This window comes from Hyposmocoma kahamanoa, unplaced genomic scaffold, assembly GCF_003589595.1.
Source record: "Hyposmocoma kahamanoa isolate Upper Pololo Valley unplaced genomic scaffold, ASM358959v1 63, whole genome shotgun sequence".
NCBI classification, from domain to species: Eukaryota; Metazoa; Arthropoda; class Insecta; order Lepidoptera; family Cosmopterigidae; genus Hyposmocoma; species Hyposmocoma kahamanoa.
Window position 1 is genome coordinate 14685047 of NW_020653851.1, and position 12546 is coordinate 14697592.

The 12546-nt window shown below is 36.3% G+C and overlaps 1 protein-coding gene across 2 annotated transcripts in view; it reads left to right on the forward strand.

Moving 5' to 3' along the window:
• The first annotated feature begins 264 nt into the window (after positions 1 to 264).
• The window catches only part of LOC113230507 (A disintegrin and metalloproteinase with thrombospondin motifs adt-2-like), a 31494-nt gene continuing 19212 nt past the window's right edge, over positions 265 to 12546 (forward strand). The window contains exons 1-5 of one of the 2 annotated variants that reach the window (XM_026464468.1): positions 265 to 339; positions 9400 to 9584; positions 10630 to 10801; positions 11147 to 11479; positions 11979 to 12187. In XM_026464468.1, coding sequence (XP_026320253.1) covers positions 265 to 339; positions 9400 to 9584; positions 10630 to 10801; positions 11147 to 11479; positions 11979 to 12187 — 974 coding nt within the window. Of the gene's footprint in view, positions 340 to 9169; positions 9222 to 9399; positions 9585 to 10629; positions 10802 to 11146; positions 11480 to 11978; positions 12188 to 12546 lie in introns of those variants that run through there. The other variant, XM_026464469.1, reaches the window with a different exon arrangement.

Below are 12546 nucleotides of genomic sequence, written 5' to 3' on the forward strand. Positions count from 1 at the left end.
CCTCGACTTTCTCTCCGAGGTGCGAAAGGTGTACATTCGGGGGCTCGCAAATACTCGCGTTGCTTATTCGGTAGCTGGCACCGCATAAGTGTACGCGTTCTAATCGCAGCGGTCGAGTCGATCCTTAGCGGCACGGTGCATCGGGCGGTTCAGATATTCAAAGCACCTGCATGCCGCCTCCGAGTTGAAGTTTATAAAGTGGTGCGTCGAGTGAGGGTGCAACAGTTTGTTGAGAGGTCTGCGGAGTGCCATGATAGGACAGCCATGGCGGCGACTACTGAGCTAGTGACTGTAGCGCTACTTTTCGTGCTACGAGGCGGGGCGCCTGCGCGGTTTCCTGTGAGTAAGCTCTGCAAGGGCGGGCGGGCGGCGCGTGTAATAATTTTATTAATTTATCTGTTCGGCGTATAAAGTTTGTATTTAAACGTAGACAAAATAAGTTACTACATTTAATTGACGACTACTTAAATTATTTTCAAATACTTACTCAACTAATTTTACTTTATAATTACAAAATGTTATCTGCATGTTGTATAAGTGGTTCTGAAATTATTTTCTACCATCATAAAATGCATTGAGGCTATCAACGCAACTGTGCTGTAATTTACATACAATAATTTTCTGCAATATTACGTATATAATATATGTATATATATATATATATATATACTGTAACTATAACTGCCTCTGTGGCCGAACGGTTAACGCCGGGCTGCCACGCAGAGGTCTCAGCTTCGATTCCCGGGCCGGGAGAAATATTTGTATGGCTTACATTTATTTATCTCGTGAGTTTGGGTGTAATTTGTTGTTGTCTATGTGTGTGTCCATGGCACCCGCAAAACAGGGTTTCCCTAATGTGTGCGTTATTAGTATATAATTATTTCATATTTGTATACTATTTTTATGTACAAAAAATATTTAATTAGAATTTTTTTTTATGCATACATATACATTTTTATGGTAATTATGCACTTTAATATCATTTTAAGTAATGTTGTAGAAAAAAATAAATTATTATGGATTAGACAACTATTGCGCTGATAGTCTCAATTAAATGTAATAAATTTACATAACATATATTACATAAATAATTCGATGACAAAAGTTTTTAAAAGTAAATTAATAAAACATGTACATGTATGCAGGGTTGGGCAAAACACGTAAGTACTATGTCTGAATTAAAATATATTTTGCAAAAATACTTTCATAAGGTGTATCAAGAAATTAAAACATAAAACATGGTATGACTTAATTTATTTCAAATACAAACACTATCATTACCAGAACCAGTCACCATGAAAGTATTTCAAATATCAGTTACAAAATGTATTTCTCGGTAGTAATTAAAATTTCAAAACATGTATTTGTATTTTAATTATAAGTAATGCCCTGGCTGGCCCTGGCTGTATGTACTAGGTATTATATTAAGTACATATTATGAGTATATGTCATGATGTTATCCAGAAGTAAATACTTAAAAAAGATTCGTCGAAAAACTCAAAATTTTATCAAAGACTAAGTAACGCCGAGTGTGCACAAGTAAAATTTACTTTTAGCACTTGTCAAAGATTATTAGTTATGTACGATACGGGAGACGATATATCAAACTATGTATGTAACATAAAACCATAGTATTGCAAGTCGGCTATAAATGCAATGGTCTAATATCGAGTTATTTTGGAGACATAGAAGCAATTTTGTTTTTTTTACATTCCGGGCCGTTTATTTCTAATTGACATACTTTATATCAAATCTAAGTATACTGGCGTTACTGTTATGGGGCCACCAACTCTTAACGTTGTAAAATTTCAACTTTATGTCGGTAAATTCGGAAAATAAGTGGTTGTGAAAGAAAGACATGCGGCTGGACGAACTTTGAAATGATTCCATTCATTTTTTATTCAATTTTCGTACGAAACACTTTTTATTACTAATTACAAATACGTTTTACTATACTTAAATTAAGGTCTGCATTGATTTACAAATAAATGGACGACTGGTCTAATACAAAAACCACGAAAAAAATGTCCCAAGTCAACCTATTTAAACGTAGTGACATGTAAAGGAATATGAAAAAGCTAAAACGTTGAATTTAAATTGTAATGTCATCGCAGTACTGTCTAATTTTGCTTCCTTCGCTGTCAGTCGAACAAACGAAGACTAAAGCGTGAATGACGCTCTGTATACGATTTGAACGCCCTATAAGTTCGGACACTTTTTAGCGCGGACCCGACATCCATATAATTGTAAGTCAATGAAGGTCTGTATTTATTTTTGCGCAAAATAGGCGCCTTGTCGTCGAGTTGCGGACACCAGCCCGTTACACCAAGTACCAAGTATATTTTTGACGTTTAGGGATATTCAACTTTAATTAATAATTATTTGTATCTAATGCACTCGTCAGTCGCAAACCTCGCAAGTTAGTAATTTATAATTAAATGCGTAAAGTTAACAGGGCTTACAGGGCGCCTGAATGTTTTTTATAATTACCTAGCTAGGTGCGACATAGGTACATAAAGCCGGCAAATCTTACGCTATCAAAATAGATACCTACTACAATGTTATGTAACTGTGTTGTGTACTATACAGTTCTTCTCAATACCCAGTATTAAATAAACTTTCACTGAATTCTGGTATTCGGGCATGCTATTTTATTTTGGCAATTATATTACATAATAAAATTGTGTTTAGGTCTTTGGAATACTGGATCACGTAGAGAGTTACACAAGCGCTAACGTCACGTAGAGTTTTTCAATCGGTTGGCGATGATTCAGAAGGCCCATTACTAGTACAGAGCCGCCGCTGTGGAGCCGCCGCGCCATCGTGCCGGGCGGCGACGTGATCGCCTCCGCTGTAATTGAGATAGATGCGAATAACTTTCATCATCCGGACATATTCAAACGTAACACTCCACAATGGAATTCCGATATTAAAGTAATTACTTTTAGCGCGGACCGCTATTGCGCTGCACTTGCGCGGGGTCGATAATTCACTGGTATGCCATTGTCTCGCGTTCAAAAGGAAAAACAAATAGTTTTACTTTCCCCTTTACTTCGCTCGCATCCGCTAATTTCGGATCTACACTTAGCTGACTCATGTGGTGTTGATTTCGGTTTCACTCACCTCCATCAGTTTGACTGACTTGCCAAAAACACCAAAGTACCAACGTCTATAATACGAAAACGAATTAACTTAACAAACAGCTCTTATTGAGTGATGGTTTTATTACTCGTGCGAGGATCATCAATCATTGCAAGATGTATGGTTTTTAAAAGGGAAACGTACGAAGCGGACCTTCTCATGATTGCGATTCCCATAACCCGGATTAATTTCACACATCTCAACTGGTGCGCGATGTTGATGGAAGCATTTTTTTAATAATGTTCTAGACAACTATTCCAATTGCCAGGCCTCAAACTAGGGAATTTCCAGAAGTATGAGTACCAGAGCAATGGAATTTACTCTGGTGCACTTCCAAGAAGACCCAGACCTGAACCAATTTAGAAAAGTTCATTTTTTCTTTCAATTTTTCCAAATTGGTTCTACTGGGAATCGAACACGGGACTTCCGCATCCAGCGCTCACAGAGCAAACCGTTAGACCAATGAGATCGCCAAATATGTAACTTATACGAGAAGGTAGTACATAGAGTACATTGTGTTTGTCATTGTGCAAAAATTAGGGGAAGAACACACATTAATTAATTAATAATAAAAAATAACGTTATATTTATATGAATAAATAATTAATTTGCATGGTCAGTCGAAGAAAAGTTACTGGTTAAAAGTAATTCAGTGTCATGAACGTTACGTGAATTTTTTTTAGATTAATTAGCGCACTAAATAATTGTCACACTTTATCATATGAAATTCTAAGTGTAGGCTCAACTCTAACAAACCAAATGAAAATCGATTTAACTTCTATTGAAGAAAGGACTTATTTTATATTTCAACTTTATTATTTTAGCGTATAGATAGCCATGTGTGAATTTATGTCTTTGCAATACCTATACTGCCCAGTCTCGTCACTTACCATACTCATTTCAAACAGCTTTACCGTAATGGTAGGCAGTTTGTCTATATCAGTCACCGGTAGGTTGTCACCGCACACGACCTACTTCATTTTTTAACATCTATCATCACCTATTCGCTCAACACAAGATCGTGTTCTTGATACCCATATTGATTGCATTGTAGCACTAACTCAAATATTAACTGGCTGACTAATCAGTTCTCGGTACGGATTAGAAATCGTTGTCACGCCTGACCTTACATGAAATGTACTTTAATATAATTAACATGATTTTTGTGGAGCTCTCTATTGTGCGTATGTTTGAAATCGTGCATGGTTAATCTGTGCGAGATTTTTAAGTTGTATTTGTGGGTTTTTCTGTATAAGTACAACCGCTTAGTTGGCCTTTAAGATAATTTTTATTTTATTGTTCGACTACACTTGTTGGAATAACATTTTTATGGGCATTTCTCCTAGAAGGGCTAAATTCTCTGACTTTGGTGGTCGAATTTTTTTTCTTACCTTCAGGAAAAACTTTGAGCGGGCAGGAAAAAGAACTCAAACTTACATAAGATTCCGTTAATTGTGCAACTAGATTCTTAATAGTTAATGACATATTTGATCCACCGAATTCAGCTACCACCGAAATCTGGATTTTTTAACAAAAGGCATAATTTGTATAAAATATTATGAAAAAGGCAATAAAACACTCAGTAATCTACATAAACATTTACTAATATGACTAACTATTAAATCAGGCTTTAAAAACTAAAATTTATTTGTAAATCGACCAGAACAACGCAGACTATTAATTGAAATCAGTTTTCGGTTTGGCTTTTTTGAATCACACAAAGTATTTCCGTACCTCTTTTTAAAAAAAATTTTAGAACGTAATCTGTAGCTTCAAGAGTTATAAATTTTTGGAAACTTGCGCGATTAATATCTTTCATTACATTTTACACATGACGAGGTAATTCATGCAGTTTCAAAACCTTTCCTTCCCTTTCTTCTTCGCATACCTCTGTCTATCTTTTTCTTTAAACATTTCGTATATAATCGGCTCGCTTTTTATCTTTTATATTTCATTTTGTTGATTTCCAATTTTTGTTTTCTGTTTTGATGAATAAGGAAATATTCATTTTCAGTGGAAAGCAAGTTGTAATATAAAGTTGTGAAAATCAATAATATTAACTAAACATTTGTATGAACAACGTATGAAATTCTTGCTTTTCAAAGAAAATATGGCTTCATATTGCTTGTATATATATATATATATATATTACTTGTTAACGACAACACTTGTAAAACCAATAGATTGTTATTATAATTTAGTCGTTACAACACATAATATAAAAATAGTGCATACAACCATTGACTTATTGTAAGTCAATGCATACAACCATAAAATTTAGTTTTTGAAATATCGTGTACACCGAATTAAAAAATCAACCTGGACCAAATCAACCGAATTACGTATTTACTCCGAAAAAAATCTTAAAATCGCCAACAAATCATCCACATGTTCTCTCCAGATGCTGGGGCATGATTGACGAATAATATGAACGAATAGCGAAGCTTCTAAAATGCTTCGCTTATGATGTGTAGCGTGATTAGTAACTACCATAGAATGGTAACTACCACCAAATTCCCGCGTAAGCCTGGGAGACGCAGTAATCTTGGTATTGTGATAAAAATGTATAAAACGAACAGTTTATTGTTAAAAAGTACTGTCATCTAATATAATTATACATGAACTAAAGTCTAATATTGATACACGGCTTCAAATTTGAGAAAAATGAAACTTTGTGTTTGATTCTGCATTCGGGACATGCCACTGTTGTCTGGTTTTAGACCTTTCGGTTCTTTTTCCATTAGGTCCGAAAGATTTATTGGGAAGATTTTGTGCTCTCCAGGTAGCTTTCGACTTATATTATACTCTCTTTTTTGTATAATAAGTGGATTTTAGTGTATGGACACCGAAAATTGCGGCTTTGGAGGAATGCCCTTATATCTTGCTTAGGTTGTTCAGTATCATGGACATTTTGTAGCCCAAACTTTTATTGGACGCTTTTGTCACATACTGCATTACAGGCAAAACATACGTCTCAGATGTTATTATGGGTTTGCCATTGATGACCTGTCCCATGGCAAACATATACACGTTTGAACATATAATACCAATAATCCTGATAAGTGATAAATGATAATCTTGGTTATAGGTAGTGTTGGGTATAATTTTTCGAAAAATTTCAAATAGTTGGACATTTTTGAGAAAACTTTCTGAAAAATTGCAAAAATACAATTTGAAGACCTTGTATCATGTTGTACTTTGAGTTAAAGTTAGTAAGCGTTTAAGTTTTATTTAACAAGAATTATATAATAAAATTGGCTTATTTTAACAAATTTTCATATTAGAGTTCAGTACCTGCAACTTTTGAAGAGCGTCATTGCAAAAAGTGGAAAAATATTCAGGTAAATATATTTATTTCTCTAAAAATATATATGCAAATTTTTCCTTAACCCAACCCTAGTCATAACTTACACAGATTATTTAAAAATCAATATCCATTGCAAAGACATCAACGACAGTAATTTCTGTGTAATGTGGTGCAAACATCCAAAGATCGACGTTTTGTAACTCGCGCTCGTAGTAGAGACTTCAACGTGACTAATTAGCATGTCTTAGTTCATTATTGACTGCTCGAACTCTCTTTCTTTAACATTATGGCAAGTAGCTACTCTCATACAATAGAACGCTTATATAAGAGCGTTGAAACTTCGTGTCTCGTGTAGCTATGTCATGAATATTATGTTTTGCGCAGTTTGAAGAGCTTGTTAAAAGGCTTGTTATTAAATTAAACGATATTTTCAGATGTGGTTCTTGTTTCGAATCGCTTATGTTTGTGTGGTCGTTGTAAACCAAGTGATAAATTTAGGACCTTCAACTTATAGCAGAAAAATCTAAAACAGATAGGAAATGAAACTGTTTTTCCTATTTTAAGTAAAACAGAATTAAACAAAATCAATTGTCTCCGTAGCCAAATGCTGGTCTGCTACGCAGAGGTTCCGGTTTCGATTCCCGGATCGAGAGAAATATTAGTATGGTCTACATTTATTTCTTTCGTGAGTTTGGGTGCAATTAGTGGTTGCGTATGTGTGTGTCCGTGGCGTGCACAACGCAGGGTTTTCTTTTATTTTATTTTCTTCTTTATTTTAAATAAAAAAAGAGAAATAAATTCTGTGATTGATCGCTTCAGCGTATGGCGTTTACGTACAATACTACTCTTAAAGGTATTACACAAAGTGTAAAATTTTTTTGGCGATAATACGATTGCCGATTGAAACTTCACTAAAAAAAGTGACTTTGCACAACTTGTGGTTAAGTGAGAAAAATATCACGCGCGTACCCGGTGGGGTAAGCAGCGAATACGGACTTGCAACTGTTAATTACAAAATAAAATAAAAATCGTTAATTCTCAGACAACAAAGTCCGTACAAGTTAGTAAGTTGGTAACATGACACACCTTATAATTATGTTAGTATTAGGATTAGTACAGTACAGTCGCTGCACAGACTACGGAATTACAAATAATAAATTAATTATTACTAGCAAACAGGACGAACCCAACCGTCCAGACGACTCACTAACTCACACGTTGAACGTGCAGCTCAGTGAACCTGTTCGCTTATAATATTTTCAGGATCTCGTAGACAAAAAGCTAAGATTCCGAAATACTTTTTTTTCTTATAACCGACGGTTTCACTTGCCCTAGAATCACGAAGGATCATGTTTATTATTTTCCTTTTTGGTGCGGCTTATACCCAGTAGCGTATTAAGTAAATCAGTTCATTTCAATTTTTATTTTATTTTAGATGGCTTTATGATTTACAAATTAGCTGTTCGTACAATGAACATGGAAGCTAAACACTTTGTGCAAATCAGTAAAATATGTACAGAGTTCTAGAAGAACCACGATGTGGAGAACTGAAATATGGAAGTGGCATTAGGTTACAATATGTGTAATTCGATATCTACCTATTATCGTCATAGGTACCTCAACTCAAAAGTTGTAGTGAAACAACATAGCGCAGACAATATCAGACTTGAATATAAGTTTGACGTTAGACCTAGGTAAGGCTTTTCGTCACAGCTCAAATCAGCGCTGCTTAATTTATACTATGATAGTAGTTTTTCAATATAATAGTCTAAGCAAAGTAGTAGTAAGGTATATTATTAATTTTATTTATTTCAGTGTGCTAAACTCTGTTTTGTTTGTAGAAATATACGTGGCTGCTAATACGCAAGAGCACGCCTACTCCACAAATTAATTACATGAACATGTCGATAAAAAAATGTCGCATCTAGTATTTTGTTACTTAAAGCCAGAATATCATTGGTTAAAGTTGCCGTCGGTGACACAACGGTTTTATCGTGTTGCTTCGATTCAATTTCATAGAAATCGGTAACGTCGTCGTCTGCGATCAATATTTAACTCGTCTGTTGCCTGTCATTTGTCGTATCTAAGGTAAATAGTATCTTAAAAAGATGATATCCTTAGCCACGTCTGGTTGAGAGGTGGTTTTTTTAATTCAAGAGAAAAATATTATAACATTATAAGAGTATGTAATTATCGCATTGGTAAATCAATAATACAAAAAGATAACAAGCATGCAGGTTCATAGATTGAAGTTCAAACTACGAACTACATGACTTTGTCTCTTCAGGGTACGGTGCCAAGTGCACTTTAAGTTATTGAGAACAATAGAACAGGTGAAGCACATGACACTATTTCGTCTAAATATACATGTACGTGTGTTTTATGTATGTAGGTATTCATAATTTGCTCTACTTTTTGACATATGTATTTGTAGTAATGACGTATATTTTACACGCTACAAATGAGGTTTGTGTCATTGTTGTCCAAGTGTGGAGGCGTGTGTATATTTTTCAAGTAGAAAGTAAATATTATAAGTGCGTAAATTGGCAGGTGTATAGTAGTGAGTAATGGGTTGATTTAAGCGTGAAACACACAGAGAGCGGGTGCTGCATTGGGCGCGGGTCGGGTCGGGACCTCGATGGGTCTAATTCCGTGTATTTATATGGACGACAATACAACGAGAGCGGGGGCGGGACGCGCGCACGCGCACGCGCTCGGTATGTTGTCGTCCATGCAAATACACGAAATTAGACCCGACCCGCACCCGCTCTCTGTGTGTTTTATGTTTAAATGAATAAGTACCATCTAACAACCACAGCTAACGCACGAATGTCGAACTTAGTTGCGGAAGGAATAATGTCTGGAAAGACTTTTGTGAACCTCGCACATAGAAGTTAGTTCAAAAGTTTTACAATTAAGGTAAGTAAGTACAATCATTTTACGTATTTTAGGAGCTGCTGCCCGTGCATGGTTGGTGGTCAGGCACAGGTCGAGGAGAGCAGCGGGAGGGAGCAGAGGGGGAGACTGACGTGCAGGTTGTATACCTTCCGGCGCTGTTGCCGCGCGAGGCGCAGTCTGCCACCAACCGTCCGTACGATGACGTTCCTCTTCCATACAGTTTTGACGCTTTTGGACGGTGAGATATTTAGTTTATTTTTTTTAATAAATGGCAAGATTCAGCTTGTATACAAAGAAAATATCAAATTTACATCGTACAACATATAAAGGAACTTGTAGAGTAATAATATGAATACTAACTTAACTAAAAAGTGCATGCGATGAAATGAAGTATTAATGTTTATTCAAGACTGTCTTACAAATTCAAGGCCTACTGTCTTTTTGCATTAGGTCAGTATTTAACTTGACGTTTTAGCGCCACACGTGTGCTTCAAATGTGTGATGTATTTGGCGTGTTAAAAATATATTGGTAGAGTTGTTTTACATTTTCCCCCAGCATTTTCATATGCAACTATCACCTAATATAATCTCAGTAGGTAGTAAAAAACCGACCTCAAAAGTTCTTAGAATATACTTGCCAATTGGACATATATTTGCCAAGTTTTATTAAGATCGGTTACCGGAAAGTGCACGAAACCGGATTCAGCCCGTAGTTTGCCACCCTTAGAGGTGGAATATTTTCTTCAAATTTAAATTGGGCCAATACTACTGACGTATCCTCTTTCCAACAAAAAAAATCATGAAAACCGGTTCACAAAAACATACGGTCGAATTGAGAACCTTGTCCTATTTTTGAAGTCGGTTAAAATACTAACAACCTCACAAGTATGTATTACTAATATCATTAACAACAACTATTGTCTTTTGACTTTTAAAATTCATCAGATTTTACTTTCGTACAAAAATGAAAAATTTAAATAGATTACTCTAAACACTGATAGTTCTGTGCGGCAACAAAAGAAAGCGGGGATGAGGGTCTTTCATTTGACTTTACTACCAAAAATAAACTTAAAAACTGTCAGATAGTATAACAAAAACTGAAAAGGTTACTAAACACGTTTTGAAAAAGTCATGGAACAAAAAAGGTTACTAAACACGTTTTGAAAAAGCTGTCGTTTCTGATATTAGCAATATAGTTCTGCAAGGTAGTTAGTATTTTACAAATAACCCTGTCTATTTTGCTTACAAAATACATCTAAAATGATAGATTAATATGTTTTCAGGAGTTTCGAGTTGCAGCTTGTGCCAAATCGCCGGCTTTTGTCTCCAGAATTCCGCGTATGGTCGGAGCGTGGACAGGAGACCCCGTTATCGTCTGTGGACGTTTCTTGCCATTTCTTGCATTCTGGGCCTGGTGCCGTGGCCGCCTTCTCTGCTTGCAGGGACCATGCTCTCGTGAGTATGGGTCTCACTTACTTTCAAAATATACCTAAACTTTAAATTTTATTTTTAATATGGATTTCAAATATCTCTGAATACGAAATATAACTCTACTTATGGGAATAGCATTCGTTGAACAAGAAATACCCTGAATATATAACAGGATAGGAAAAACCACTTCAAAAATATTATTTTCATTTTCTTTTCATTGGAAAGTTTGTGGAATACGGCTCCTATGGTTTTTAGTCTTATTTTAAGTTAGTATTTATACAAAATGGATCAGTAACTTTTTCTCTCATGTTTTTGTTTTTATATACCTACGTAAGAATTTACTGTCAAATTACTTGGTTGTCATTTCAGCATGGATTGATTGTCGTAGACAACTCTACCTATGAAGTCCGTCCGCTGCCCCTCGGGACAGGTCGCGCTGAGAGTGGCGGCGATCGAACAGCTCACGTAATACGTCGAGCTCCACCCCCACCAGCCCCTTTGGATGACGCTCGTCCTCTCCGTCCACGCGTTCGTCGTCCAAGAAAATCCTTCTCGAAGTTCAAGCCAATTAAACCTGGTCCTTCAAGTTACACCATCGAGATAGCGCTTTTCTTGGACGAGGCTGCTTACAAGATATTCCACCCGTTCTTCAATTACAATGAAGCTGATTTGCGGGATATGCTTTTGGCATATATTAATGGTGTAAGTGCCTGTTAAAATTTTGATCTGAAACTCTTTGAAGACGTGGCTGAAGTGCACATTACTCATTTGCCAGCTTTGTTGGATCCGTACTTAGTAGTGGGATGTATGTACATTATGTGGTGATTATGATGTGGTGGTGTATTAGTCAAGATTAAAAACATGCCAGATACTAGAAATAAGATTAGAAACGGCACTGCGCCGCCGCCGCTGATGAATTTGACCGGCGTAAAGTCGACGTGCCGAAAAATTCAATATTTTATTTTAATGAAGAATCGGCTTCGTTGTTAACTATTTACTATATTCAATTCTTTGGTAACTTTTAATAGCTGAAAAATTTTGTATCCACATCGATTTCACGCCAGCCACGTAACCGCCGGTGGTGGAAAAATCATCAGACTTCTCTGACGACTATTTTATAGGTGGCGCACGTCTCTGGTCAAGATTTATAATACAAGTAGTCTTCTCTCAAAAAATGATTTAAATAATCATCATTATGCAGGTGCAAGCACTCTACCAACATTCTTCTTTGGGCACCCGTATCCAACTCTCTCTGGTACGACTGACGTTTCTACGAGCTCAGCCTTCAACGTTGCCCCCTCACGCCGAGAGAGGCAAACTGTTGGACGCCTTTTGTGCCTACCAGCGCTCCCTCAACGTTGACGATGACGATGATCCGCAGCATTGGGATATGGCATTATTACTTTCTGGGTTAGTGTTGTAGATAACTGACAGTCTTGTTGCCGTACCGTCAATGTGACCGTCAATATGCGGGGCGCAGTGTGGTATCTAAAGCTAGGGACGGGCGGAGAGTGACCATTCTCGTTACTTTTTTATTCTCTGCTTTAGTAAGAGGTCAGTTAACTCCTGCATTTTTTTACATGGCATCATTAGAATAACTTGAAAATCCAACTTCTAATTCCCACTGACCTAGGAAGTCGAAGTCGGATTTTAATTAAAGATTTAGTTTTGTGTTATGATGCTGTAAAATCATTTCCGCAAATCCGGAATTCGAAAAAAGATACACACACACACACACACACACACACACACACACACACACACACACA